Source organism: Panthera tigris, chromosome A3 (assembly GCF_018350195.1).
Source record: "Panthera tigris isolate Pti1 chromosome A3, P.tigris_Pti1_mat1.1, whole genome shotgun sequence".
Classification (NCBI taxonomy): Eukaryota; Metazoa; Chordata; class Mammalia; order Carnivora; family Felidae; genus Panthera; species Panthera tigris.
This window is the reverse complement of record NC_056662.1, coordinates 13,747,866-13,761,389: the sequence shown is the minus strand read 5'-3', so window position 1 is coordinate 13,761,389 and position 13,524 is coordinate 13,747,866. Positions and strand designations below refer to the sequence as shown.

Genomic DNA, 13,524 nt, shown 5'->3' with positions numbered 1-13,524 from the left:
CTCTCTAAACAGTTGCAAGTTAACCTAAGTGCTGTGGGGGTGAGTGTGGCACGGCCAGCCACAGAGAAATCACACTGCTCGCCCACAATTCGGATGTCTCAGAGGGAGGGGGAGAAAAGATGGTTAAAAAGTCCAGCTTACCTCTGTGGATGCATTGTTAACACTGTGTAATGTCAATACTTATAAAACATGGAGGACAGGCTCCTAGTTCTCACAGAAAAAGGGTTTGGCACTTCGGCTTGATGATCTGGCCGCCTAATAAAAGCTCATCCCCGATTGGCTGCCCCGGCAAATCGGAGTGTAAGGCCGCCCGGGATTGGCTGAAACACTTCCTGAGCGATTATCTTTGTGAGGCTCTGGTGAGCCAAGAGCCATCCTGTGCATAGAAAAAGACAGGCTAAGCTAGGCCTTTTGCAGCAAGAAAAACTTGGGAAAGGGGCCCCCAGACGCACTTCTCCCACACCCTGGCTGGGTTTCCCGGCACGGGCGAACCAGTGCAGCCAGCCTGACCTGCTCCAGCAAAGCCTGAGGCCCGGATGCCACGGGGAAGGGAGTTTTTGGGGTGAGCTGAAAGGGCTCACCCTCACCTGCCCCCACAGAAGCGGCTCTCGGCTAGGAGGGAGCCTGGCCCTTTTCTAGAACAGTCCAGCAGGATGGTTTTCCTCCCCCCCCGCCCCGCCCCGCGGGGGAAGGGGGGTGGGAAGCAAAGCCGAGGAGTGGGGAGCCCCAGGAAAGCAGCCAAGGGGGCACGCAAGCAAGAGGGGTTGGAGGAAGGCCTCTGAGGAGCTGAGGGGGAAAGAGGACAGGCGAGCCCCCCACCCCACCCCAAGAAATCGCTAAAGGGCAGCCCTGGCTCCTGGGGGGGGACAGGGGATCGGGGCTGCTGAGCAGAGGAGGGAAACAGAATGGTCAGGTTTGCATAGTCATTGTCAAAACGCCTCCTGGAAAAGCAGGCCAGAGAGCCGGCCATTCCCGGGCCGAGAATCTAACTTCTCGCCCCCCTCGGCCAGCACTCAAAGAAAAACCAAAATGGGCTCCTGCCTCCCTGCCAGGATGCCAACAGGCCCCCCTGTCCGTCCTTACCCTAAGAAAAGCCAAATGCGCTCCTAGCAGGCCACATGCCTAGATCTACAAACTTCCCTTCCCCTCCCGGCCCCCTCCCCCACCACTGAGGCCTGCTAAACCTGTCAGTTAAACAAAAATCTGACTTCCGTATTAGTCTGCAATGCCTTCAGCTTCCTGCCTATTAACCCTCTCTCGGACTCTGGGCCTGGCTGGGAAAAACTAGGCCCTGAGATCGCAGAAAAGGCCTGTGGAAAAATACCAGCTGCGGCTCTCCCGGCAGATGCAGAAAGAGAGAGAGAGGGAGAGAGAGAGAGAGAGAGAGAGGGTGAGCCGCTGTCTCTCGCCTTTGCTTCCCAAGGAGGCGTGTACCTTCTGAATCCAGGGCACAGGCAGTGCCTCTCGGTCTGAGAAGCCATTTAAATCCAGAGGGAGAAAGAAAGATGTCAAGCCCAGCGAGGGAACAAGAACCCCCATTATGAGCCAGGCCTACACCCACAGCTTAGCCCTTCCTGCCACAATCATTCCTGTATGTATGTTCTTGGGGAACCGGGCCCTCGGTGGGCAGACAAATCCCATGAGCTTTATAAGGATTCTTGCTTAAATTTATTTCCACAGAGAACGGCTTCTTTTCGTCCCCTAAGGCAGATGGAACAGCTATTTCACACACAGCCCTACTCTTGGCAGTCCCCCACCCCCATCTCTGGCACTGTTCCCCAGTAAAATATTAACTAGTTTTTCGGAGCTACTTATAATTCCATCCATTTCAATAGTATTAGGAGGTCTCTTGCCTGTTTCCTCCCGAAGGCTGCCTTTGTAGTTGGTCTGTACCCTGAGAAAGAAAAGGCAAATGCAAAACGATCTGAAAATGTCCATGCTTGCTTGGTTGCAGCTTTTTTTTTCCTTTCCCTCAAAGACAAGGTGCTTCATTAACAAGATTTTTTTTTTTTTTTTAAACACCAAGCTAGAACAACAGAAGCTAAACAAACACCATGCTTTAGAGGTTGGAGAAAGCTTCCAGAGGTGATGCAGCCATATGCCAGGAAGTAAAACTAGGGGCCAGTATAGTCTCCTCCTAAAATTAGGACTCGGTGGGCTTTCCTGTCCCACACCGTCCGTTCCCACAAAGAAAACACAGCGCCGATCACCTGCTCTCCCTGCCCCCCGCCCCCCCACATGGGTAACAGATGCCCACCTCGCGCACATCAATTCTTCCTGGCTGGGAATCTTCTATAGACACACAGGAACAAGCCAGGAATCCAAACACACTGTACTGCAGGGTCAGGGCCCAGGCTCCGTGAAAAGGGAGGGGATTTTGTTGCTGTTGTGTATGAGGCCGAAGAGGCCAAGATGCAGGGAGGGACACCCCGACAAGGGTCCAGCACTCAGGACAACAAGCCTGGGCCTCGCTGCAAGGGAGGGGCCCCCTCCCCACGCGTACAGGGAGACCAAGTGGGGGACAAGAGGTGGAGGCCGGGGCTAATCAGACTGTGCTGTCCCTCCCGGCCGCGTGGGCAGCGGCCCTCTGCCACCATCCCATAGGGAACCCGGTCTGCCTCTGCAGGTGCTGATTTGGGGGGGGACGGGCATGTCTGTGGCGGATCTCGTGTGCCACTAGCTTCACGATGAGGAAATGAAATATGCCACTGGTGCGCGTGGTGGATTTTAACCCAGGATTAAAGCTTGTTGCATAAGCAGCTGTGGCTTCCTCCCCGCCTCCCCCCCCCCCCCCCCCCCCCCCATCACTTGATCACTTGAAATGTTTTCTGGGGCAAAGAGCAGGAAGCTGCTGGCTTTTTCTGCCAGCTCTGCTCCGTTTGAGGAATGCTGTTGGTAGGTCTGAGGTTATCAGAAAGACGGCGATTTGGCTGGGGACGGAGACAAAGGTATGGTGGCAGATGGAATCCTGGGAGGCACAGGGATTGAAAAGGAAGCCCCGGGCAGGCCTACTAAGGGCCAATCCTGGACTCGAAGGAATGTGGCCAATATGCAGGAAATAAAGAAACCGAATGTTGCTAGCCTCCATCTAGAGATCATTCAGTGGCCCTTCTCAGACACCCCCTGCACAGAGTAGCCCCAACAGCGAGGGCTGTTCACCCTGGGCCTGCCACAGTGCTAAATCAGCGCTTTGCACTGACTGACTCCGTGAGGCAGGGAGCATTGTTAGAGATCTGGAACCGAGCCCAGAGAGGTGAAGTGAGCTGCACAAGGTCACACAGCTGGCAAGTGCCAGAAACCGGACTTCCAACCCAGTTAGGACTCCACATCCCTAAATTCTGTACCTTCACCTGCCTCTAAAGAAAGGAACAAAAGAGAAAGCGAACCCAGCAGAGCAGAAACAAGGCTAAAATCTACCAAGAGCAACTGACCGATCGGTGTTTTCTTTTAGGAGACCGACTCCACTGAGAAGAAGTTTTAAGTACTGAAGGATAGAGGTGGGATACCTTCAGCTCAGACTCATTTAAGGCCCGGAGAAAGCTCCTCTCTCCCTACAAACCTCCACCAAGATGTTAAGGGGAACTCTCTGCCATCTCTAAAATCAGGATTTTAGGGGCGCCTGGGTGGCTCAGTCGGTTAAGCGGCCGACTTCGGCTCAGGTCATGATCTCGCGGTCCCTGAGTTCGAGCCCCGCGTCAGGCTCTGGGCTGACAGCTCAGAGCCTGGAGCCTGTTTCAGATTCTGTGGCTCCCTCTCTCTGACCCTCCCCCGTTCATGCTTGGTCTCTCTGTCTCAAAAATAAATAAACGTTAAAAAAAAAAATTTTTTTTAATAAAATAAAAAAAAATAAAATCAGGTTTTTATATTCCTTGAAATCAGTGGTTCTCAATGAGGGGTGGTTTTGCTCTCACCTCCCCCCCCCCCCGCCAGGGGATATATGGCAATGTCTGGAGACTTCTGGGTTGTCACATTTGGGGGGAGAGGTCCTAGTGGCATCTAGTGGGCAGAGGGGAGACCAGGGACGTTGCTAACCATCCCCCAACAAGGATCTATGCTATCCACAACGTCCACAGTGCTGAGGTAGGGAAACCTTGGCTTGAATGCAAAGGAAGAAAAAAATCCAAGCACCCAACCACCGTGGAGCTGGATGGAAAAGCCAGGACAGGCCTAAACAAGCAGGTTCCGAGGTGATATGAATAAGCAATGAACTAATAAAAATAGACTAAAACATGTCTCTCTTACTATTCCCAGGGGATGGAGAGCCTCAGAGAACAGAATCAGGCTCACAGAAGCCAGGCAGAGTGTGTCGGTGATAAAGCTGGCCTCAAAGGAGAGGAAGGGCTGACCCGGCTCCCTTCCCCAGGCACCTCGCCGCCGAGGCCTGGCCTCATGGAAATGGCTCTCCGCTCCCGCTGGCCAGCAGCCAGGCCAACAGCAGCCTCGGCAAGCTGCATCCCCAGATAGCCTCTTCGAGGACTAGGAAAGTAAGTGTACTTGGGAGTTATCTGCCTTAAGCTAGCAGCAGGCCGCCCCATCCGTTAGGGGAGGCGGGCGGGATTGAGGCAGGGAAGTGTTTTAAATATCTTTTGTTTTGTTCCTTTTCGGCCAATCGGATCCGAGGCCAACTTCGGGCAGGGTGACAGAAGGGCTCACCTTCAGATCATGGAGCTGAAGGAGTCATGTTACAGCCACAAAGAGGTAATTAGGACTTGTCCCTACTTTGGAGAAAAGGTGCCCTCTGGAAGGTCTTTTTTTTTTTTTTTTTTTTTTTTTTTACTTCTTTCTAGGAGAGACTGGCAGGATTAAAAAAAATGGACGGGGGTGGGAAGGGCAGGTGGAAAGGGCTGGGGCACGGTGGGGGGGGGTGGTTCATGACCATCAGGCAGATGGCCTCAGTGTGGGTAGCGCGAGACTTAAAGGATGCGGGAAGAAAATGCAAGTCAGAAGGAAGATTCAGGACCTGCCCTCACCTGCTCTTTTTACTTCCCAGTAATTACCGTTATGGAAAGAAGAGCGCATACTTATTGGCTGTTTGTTTCTTTCTCCCACTAGACCCGTGGCGATGTCGGGAGACGTTTTAGGTTGTCCGATCTGGAGGAAGGGCGGGTGCTACTGAGATCCAGAAGGTACAGACCAGGAATGCTGCCAAACACAGGGCAGCCCCCCCCCCCCCACACACACACACACAACCGAGAACTAGCCAGCCCCAAGTATCCCTAGTGCCTTGAGGCTGAGAAAGCCTGCCCCAAACCGAGAGCTTCACCAAGGCAGAGGCTTGTCCGAATTCTTCACCACGGTGCCCTCAGTCTAATGCTGTGTGTCAGAGCTCAATTAATTAAACACCATTTCCCACCAGGACAGGTGCGCTAGTCTCCTATCCGAGCCCCCTGTATCTGCCCTTGGCACATGCTTGTGGGGAGAAGGATGTGTGGGAAGAAACTGGGGATTTGTACACACACACACACACACACAAAGAGGCTGCAGGCCTTTGAAAAGAAGTCAGACCTCCGCCCTCCTCTGCTCAAAAACCGTCAACAGATCCCACCTCGTTCAGAGTAAGAGCCCCAGTGCTAAAAATGGCCCACTGGACCAGTGCCCTGTTCCTGATCCCTGACTCCTGGTCCGGCCTAACCTTAGCCTCGGGGCCTTTCCCCTTGATCTCCCACAGCCCCTCTCCCCAGCCCACCTTCCTGGTCCCCAAACCACCTAACACAAGCCCTTTTCCCTCCTCAGGGTATCAGCCTTCCCGCCTTCTCTTCTGCGTACCCCCTCCCTGCTCCCTCCCGGATGCCTCCCCATCAGAACCCTGGCTCCGTGGCCAGCCCTCTTTTTACACTTTAACCTTTTCTCTTTCTTTCCACATCAAGAGGCAGGACTGTGCAGTGATTGAGTACGTGGCAGCTGGCCTCAGACTGTCTGACGTCTGGGTGTGAATCCAGCTGTCCCACTGGCCTGGGCAGCTAGGCTGGGCAGCCTTGCTTGAGGTATGAAATTCTTTGGGACTTGATTTCCTCATCTGTGCAATGGGAGCCACAATAATACTGATGATAATACCCACCTGGAAATTCACTGACTCCGTGTGGTCAAGCACGGGTAGCCACACACACAGTGAGCACTCATGCGGTTGCAATTAGGATTTCCCTCTGCTCACGCTTAAAAAGGTAATTTCTGAATGCCTCCAAGTCATTTCTCTTCCTTTTCTCAACATCAAACGTCCCAAAGAAGCACAAGGATACATCCTGGTAGCTGGCACGTTCTAAGCATTGTCAGCTACTGTTCTAAGAAATTTCCATAAACTAACCAATCGCCCTCACAGACCTGTGTGCAATGGGCACCTTAGAGTCATCAACCCATTTCCCAGATGAGGAAGCTGAGGAAGTATTCATAGCCTCCTTCTCTTTCCATCTCCTTCTGCCTGCTCCTCACTTTTTCCTCAACGCCTTTCAATTATTTACCCAGAAATTGCCGTGCCATCAATAAGGGACTGATTGAGTAAACGTGGTCCTGCCCTACAGACAGAAGACTCTACAGCTGTGGCCCAAGAATCTGGGAACTCTTACGTACCGATACGGAACACTCTCTAAGACCCATTCTTGAGTTGAAAAACAAAACAAGAACAGTATGTGAAATATGTCATTTAAAAAAAAAATAGGCAAACCTCTGTGTCTTTTTCTTAACAGGTTTGCTTATTGGGGAGCTGGCTCAGTTGGGAAAGCATGCGACTCTTGATCTCGGGGCTGTGAGTCTGAGCCCCACGTGGGGTGTAGAGATTACATATAGACACATGTTTGCTTATTATGCACTGAATTTCTTGGAAGCATACTTAAAAAATTGCTAACACTTTGCATCCAAAGGGTCCTGGGTGGCAGGAACGGGAAGGAGATTTTTTACTGCTGTCTCTTTTGAATTTCAACCACGCGAATGTACTACTTCTTCCAAAATAAATTAGTAAATGTAATAGAGTATTAGGAAAATTGTGGAAGACTATGAAATAGGCAAAAAAAAAAAAAAAAAAGATTAATGGGTAGCTTGTTCTGGTGCGTTGGGTTACCTGCACTTTTGTTTCTGAGCTTTTCACAGCTCAGCCACTGGTAGAAAACCAATAGTAATGCAAAAGACGCTTGTCCATAGACATGCAAATTAAGTCCCTGGAATGCGATGGATTACTGCCTGGTGGATCTGGGGGAGTTTTGCTAGTTTTCGCATCTATTCATAAATGCATGTCAGCATGCCTTGTATGAGCCCTGCTCTGACTCCGTCTTTGAATCGGTCGTCCGATCATCGTCCGTGCGTCCTCATGAATAATGAGTTACGTAAAATACATAAAACAGGTTCATTTTATATTTGTATGTAGCTGGTTAAAATGAATTATTTTAAATCATAATTTCTTTTAAAAGAAAAACAATGGGGCGCCTGGGTGGCTCAGTCGGTTAAGCGGCCGACTTCGGCTCAGGTCATGATCTCGCGGTCCGTGGGTTCGAGCCCCGCGTCGGGCTCTGTGCTGACAGCTCAGAGCCTGGAGCCTGTTTCGGATTCTGTGTCTCCCTCTTTCTCTGACCCTCCCCTGTTCATGCTCTCTCTCTGTCTCAAAAATAAATAAATGTTAAAAAAAAATTTTTTTTTTTTTAAATAAAAGAAAAACAAGTCCTCATTCACTTCCAAGAACGAACTCCAACTTAGTCTTGGGTCCACTGTTTGTGCATTGACCTCATGCTAACATCTGATGCTGAACACCTCAGAGTTTCCAAAACACTTCCCTGCCCAGCGACTGCTGCTCTGACTGCTGGAGCTCCTCTCCCTCCAGACTCTGTTCCCTCCTGGCCCTCAGGCTCTTTATCTGGGCCAGCCTGTTGGGGGCAGGGTGGGGGAAGGGGTCCATTCCAAGCTTCCTCTCTAAGGAACTTGAGCAAGTTACTTCGCCTTTTCGGGCCTCAGTTTCCAAGTCTGAGAAACGGGATTATAGTCCTTGCATCAGACATTGTGAGGATGATTTGACACAGGCACAGAGTACGTGCTCAAGAAATGTTAGATGATTTTTCTTTCCTTGAAACCGTATCTACCACAGCAGATTCTCCCCTGAACCCCAGACCTTCTAACTCCTGGGCAAGCATTTTCTTGTTGTTGATTCAGGCAGTCCACAAATAGGTTGGAGCACTTCCTCTACCCCTAAGCACCAGATTGTCTCTTGCTCCTGTGTTCAAGGACTGAACAAGGGAGGTAATGAACAATTAAATAAATACATGAATAAGATTAAAAATAGCATTAGGTGACCAGCAGAAGAGCCGCCTGTGGAATGCACTGAAGGCCGAGTGCCCAGGCTGCCCTGTGGTTGGGATGAGGGCTGTTTGGGGCGGTTGATTCTGCGGACCAGACCGAGGAGCCCTGCGGAGGGGCTAGTTTGAGGGAGTCAAGAAGTTGGGTTTGCTGTGCTCAGTAAGAGGTCCCAGCAGCCCCCACGCTAGAGGCCAATGCTATGTTATGAAGAAAAGCAGGGTGAGGGTATAGAGAAGTGACAGGATGGGGGTGTCTGCTTTAGACAGGTAGAAAGGGCTCCAGTGAGGCTGTGACATTTGAGCTGAATGAAGGAGATAAGAGCCTTCCTGGTGGAGGTAATAGCATGTACAAAGGCCCCGAGGCAAGCCTGAGCTTGGTAACTTGGTGTTTCTGAGGAACAAAAAGAGGCCAAGTGTGGCCGCTGTGAAAGGAGGTGCAAAGGAGTTGCGCATGGAGGTAAAGGCAAGGCCATGGTCACTATTCTGTGTGCAACCCTTCCATTACTCGGACTGAAAATATTCCAGAATGTTCTTTTACCTTCCCATACACCTGCCAAACAAAGCATTTCAAAACACATTTTGATTACGATCACTTTTCCTGATGTTTTCAAAAAACCTTCAGCAATTCTCCACTCATCAATGCAACCCAGACTTAGCCTATCGGGACCCCTTTATCTGATTCCACACTTGACTTCCCCCTCACCTCCCTCTATTGTTCAGTGGATCTGGCAAGCATGCCCCAAGTAGGCCCCACCTTGGTTCCTTCTCCCGGTATCTCTTGTTGGAATAACACCCACCCTTCAAATCCCAGTGTCCTTCCTTCTTTCTAACCTGGGAGCCTTCCTGGCTCCTTACCTCCTACTCCACCAGAGCACATACCCCCCCTCCACGCCCTGCCCATGGGACTTAGCGTGGGGGCTGCTGGGACCTCTTATTGAGCAAAGCAAACCCAACTTCTTGACTCCCTCAAACTAGCCCCTCCGCAGGGCTCCTCGGCCTGGTCCGTAGAATCAACCACCCCAAACAGCCCTCATCCCAACCAAGGGCCAACCTGGGCGCTCGGCCCTGAGTGTATTCCAGACACGGCTCTTCTGCTGGTCACCTAATCCCTCTGATGGGTGCCACCGCCCTGCTCATAGGACTGCTACTGTCTGTCCCCGGTGGTTCTCAATCACTCACTATAGACTTGCCTGGGAATTCTGCTCTAATTCTCCCCCGGAGTGTGTGTTTTACCTCCCAGGGAATCCCACTGTGCAGTCAAGGCTTTGAATCCTGTTCCAACTGGTCTCCTGCGGGAGGGACCAGATTAACAAGACATCACCTGCCTTCCCAAAGCCCTCTATGGGCAGCACTATTCATGATAGAGCCAAAAGGTGGCAACCGCCAATGGTCCATCCACGGATGGACGGACAAATGGAGAAATAACGCACACAAGGGAACGTTGCTATTATTCAGCCGTAGAACGGAATAAATGCTCTCTGTCAAGGAAGCCAGTCAACGAAAGCCACATATTGTTTGATTTCGTGTCCACGACGTGTCCAGAATAGGCAAGTCCAAAAGAGAGTCTCACTTAGGATAAAATCCCAAATCCCCCACAGGGCCTTCCCCTCAACTCCTACCCATTTCCTTCCCCCCTGCTCCCTCCACTCCAGCTACCTGTCTGCCACCTGGCTGTTTCTCAATGCAACTTTTGCTTTTTGGGGTCTCTCTTTTGACCCTGAAGCTTAGAGGTATTCGTATCTCGCTCTTTATTTATTTATTTATTTATTTATTTTTATGTTTATTTCTGAGAGTGGGGATGGGCAGAGAGAGAGGGAGACACAGAATCCAGAAGCAAGCTCCAGGCTCCGAGCTGCCAGCACAGAGCCCGACACAGGGCTCGAACTCACAAACCGGGAGATCATGACCTGAGCCGAGGTCAGACGCCTAACCGACTGAACCATCCAGGCACCCCTGTATCTCGCTCTTAAGTCTCTCTTGTTATGTTATAAACTCCAGGAGTGTAGAACGGTGTCTTACAGATCATGGGGCCCCTTCAGCAGCACCATGACTATTAAGATAACTCGGTGCTTGATGAATGACTAAGGAAACAACGGATCCATTCATTCATTCCACATGGTTAGATCCACTTTCTGGCATCATGCCAAGCCTTCATACCTTCCTATTTTCTTTTCTTTTTTTTTTTAAGTAAACTCTATCGCCAACACGGGGCTTGAACTCACGACCCCGAGATCAAGAGTCGTATGCTCTACGGACTGACCCAGCCTGGTGCTCCTATACCTTCCCATTTTGAATCACAGCCTTTCATTCACCTGCTCAAAACCCTCTGATGGCTTCAGGAGTCTATAAACTGTGGCCCTCGGGCCAAATCACCTGCCCCACCACCTGTTTCCCTCTAGCCCTGGAGCTAAGAATGTTTTGTTTTGTTTTGTTACATTTAAAAATAGCTGGGGCGGGGGGGGGGGGGGGGGGGGGGGGGGGGGGGGGGGGGCAGGCGGTACCTGGGTTGCTCAGTTTTTTAAGCCTCCAACTTTGGCTCACGGTTCATGAGTTTGAGCCCTGCATCAGGCTCTGTGCCTGGAGCCTATTTCGGATTCTGTGTCTCCCTCCCTCTCTGCCCTCCCCCACTCACACTCTGTCTCTCTCTCTCAAAAACATTAAAAAATTAAAAAAAATAAAAATAGTAGAAGTAGTTGGAAAAAGGGGTACCTGGCCAGCTTAGTGGGTGAAGCGTGCGACTCTTGATCTCGGGGTTGTGAGTTCGAGCCCCACATTGGGTACAGAGAGTACTTAAAAATGAAATCTTAAAAAAAAAAAAATGTTGAAAAAAACTAATAAAACTTTGGGGCACCGGGGCCAGGCTGGCTCAGTAGGTAGCGCATGTGACTCTCAATCTCAGGGGCGTCGGTTCAAGCCCCGCGTGGGCATGGAGCCACTAACTAGATAAATAAAAGTAACTTGTCACATAAATTATATGAAATTCGAATTTTTTAGTGTCCGTAGTAGAGTGTTACTGGCACAAAACCACAGGCTCTCATTTATTTGCTGTCTATGGCTGCATTTGTACTACAAGGGTAGGGTCGAATAGCTGCCAACAAGAGACCATACGTGGCCCTCAAAGCCCAAAACATGGACTATCTGGTCCTTTACAGAAAACCTTTGCAAACCCCCCCCCCCCCTTTCAGAAGAAAATCCTGTCTCTGAACAGGGCCGGCAGAGCCCTATGTGGGCCGGTCCCCTGTTCTCTGAGCTCATCTCAAGAGACCTCCCTCCTTCCCTGTGTTGTGGCAACACCGGCCTCCTTTTCTCAGCTCGTCCAGTATTTTCCAGGCTACTTCCCACCTCAGGTCCTGTGCCCCTCCCACCTGGAACGCCTTCATTCGCAACAAAGAAGCGCCTTATGTCTTCGCCGGCTTATTTTTTATCTGTAGACAAAGGCAGGGACTTTGTGTATCCATTCGCCAGTATTCCCTGGGCCAGCACAGGCCTGGAGAGTAGTAGTTGCTCAATAAGTATTTGTGCACGGACTCGCATTTTCTTCTTAACACAAGATCTACACAACATCTCCAGCAGATCCACCATGGCTCTAATTTGGTTTTGCACAATCAAGTAGAACGGTATGAAGTTACAATTTGTACATGAATTTAAAAAGTCGCACTACTGAAACCGGTAATTTCATCCATGGCGATATGTAGAAATATAAATCACCTAATTCGCCCCCTCAACTGTTTACTGCACTCCAGCCACCCTGACCCACTTTGGAGTCCTCAAAATGTGCTGGTTGTCTCCTGCCAAATAGAGCCCACCCCTCATGGACCTTTGCACATGCTCTTTCACTTTGGGTCCAGGACCAAATGTCTCCTCCTCCAGGAGGGCCCCTGGGTCACATCTTGTCGCAACAGTGGTTTCATTACCTTCCCAGACTTAGCAGCACATTCAAAAACTAGGTGTTGTGTTCGCTTTTCAAGGAAACTTGTCGTTTTCTTATCCGCTGTCGTGACCCCAGCATCTAGAGCTGGTCTCGCATTGGAGAATCACTCAATGTTTGCTCACTTGAGTGAATTCAATCACTTGATCTCCTGTACATACTTTTTAAGTAGTTTGCTTAGGACCGGGTACAAAAAGATGCCCAACACGTACTTGCTAAGTAATTGGAGTGACTTCTGTGGGCTTTGGCCTCCTCCTACAGCCACCCCTGCCTCCATCACCCTCCTCATTGTCATGACAACATCATCAGCACCAGCACGGCACTTTGGGAGCCTTCCCAGGTCAGGCATCGTTCTGAGCACATTTTATGTATTAATTAGCTCGGCCAAGAGCTCTGTGAACCAGGTACTACTCCCGCCTTCATTTTACAGATGAGGAAACTGAAGCACAGAAAGATTAAGGTAAATTGACCCGTCTGAAAAAGCAAGACATTCATAAGAAAAACGAAGTCCAAGCCCTCTCGGCCTCTAAAATTCCAAGAAAGGCCTACTTTGGACAAAGGGGACCAAAACAGACAGGAAACGCCAAGGCAATCAGGAACCGATTTAGCAACAACAACAAAAAGACACCAAGGACAAAGAAATCTCAGACTCGGGGCGGACTTGACCAAAACTCAACTCCCAGGAGCTCTCAGGTCACCAATCTCCCTCCCGGGTATTTTCCTTTGCAGCTCTGAAGCCCCCAACCTGGGCGTCACCCTTGACCTCTCCCTCTCGCAGCTCCCACCCCGGAGCCTTGCGGGATTTACCTTCGCAGCCTCTTCCACTGCCGACTCCGGCCGCGTAGCTCCATTCTGCAGAGCTCGTGGCCAGCTCCAGAGCCACCATTATCTGTTATCTGGGCAGGAAGGGAACAGCCTCCCACCAGCCCCCAGGCCCCAGTCTGATCCCATCCCCCACCCGAAGCAGCCCGAGGGAGCTTTTGAAATTTCAATTTGGGCCCGGACACACACCCCTCCCCACCCCCACTTGTAAACCCCTTCAAAGGTTTGCCATTGTTCTCAGGCGAAAGTCTCGAATTCTTAACTGAGCTTTAGGGGGCCTGCAGGATTCCCTTCTGCAGCTTCCTCTCAGGTCTCTGACTTCCGGCCAGATCCCAGCCTGCTTGGAAGGCTCTTGAAGCCAGGCTGGCGCGGTCCAAATCCTGACCCTGCCACTCACTCACTGTGTGACCTTGTGCAAGTAACTGAACCTCTCTGGGCCTATAAAACGTGGATAACACCTCCCAGAGTGTCCTCAGAATTAAATTAGTTCCTGTATGGGGC

The 13,524-nt window shown here is 50.8% G+C and overlaps 1 protein-coding gene and 1 long non-coding RNA gene across 10 annotated transcripts in view; one reads left to right on the top strand and one right to left on the bottom strand.

Moving 5' to 3' along the window:
* Positions 1-13,066, bottom strand: part of ZMYND8 (zinc finger MYND-type containing 8) — a 135,328-nt gene extending 122,262 nt beyond the window's left edge. For 2 of the 9 annotated variants that reach the window (XM_042980239.1, XM_042980240.1), the window contains exon 1: positions 13,009-13,066. In XM_042980239.1, coding sequence (XP_042836173.1) covers positions 13,009-13,052 — 44 coding nt within the window. In that variant the 5' untranslated portion in view covers positions 13,053-13,066. Of the gene's footprint in view, positions 1-141; positions 850-1,083; positions 1,100-13,008 lie in introns of those variants that run through there. The other 7 variants (XM_042980229.1, XM_042980238.1, XM_042980241.1 and 4 more) reach the window with 5 other exon arrangements.
* On the top strand, positions 4,585-7,375 carry LOC107179237. The gene is made up of 4 exons (XR_006215405.1): positions 4,585-4,698; positions 5,053-5,126; positions 5,868-5,984; positions 6,460-7,375. It is a non-coding gene; the product is annotated as an uncharacterized LOC107179237 (long non-coding RNA).
* Positions 13,067-13,524: the final 458 nt, after the last annotated feature.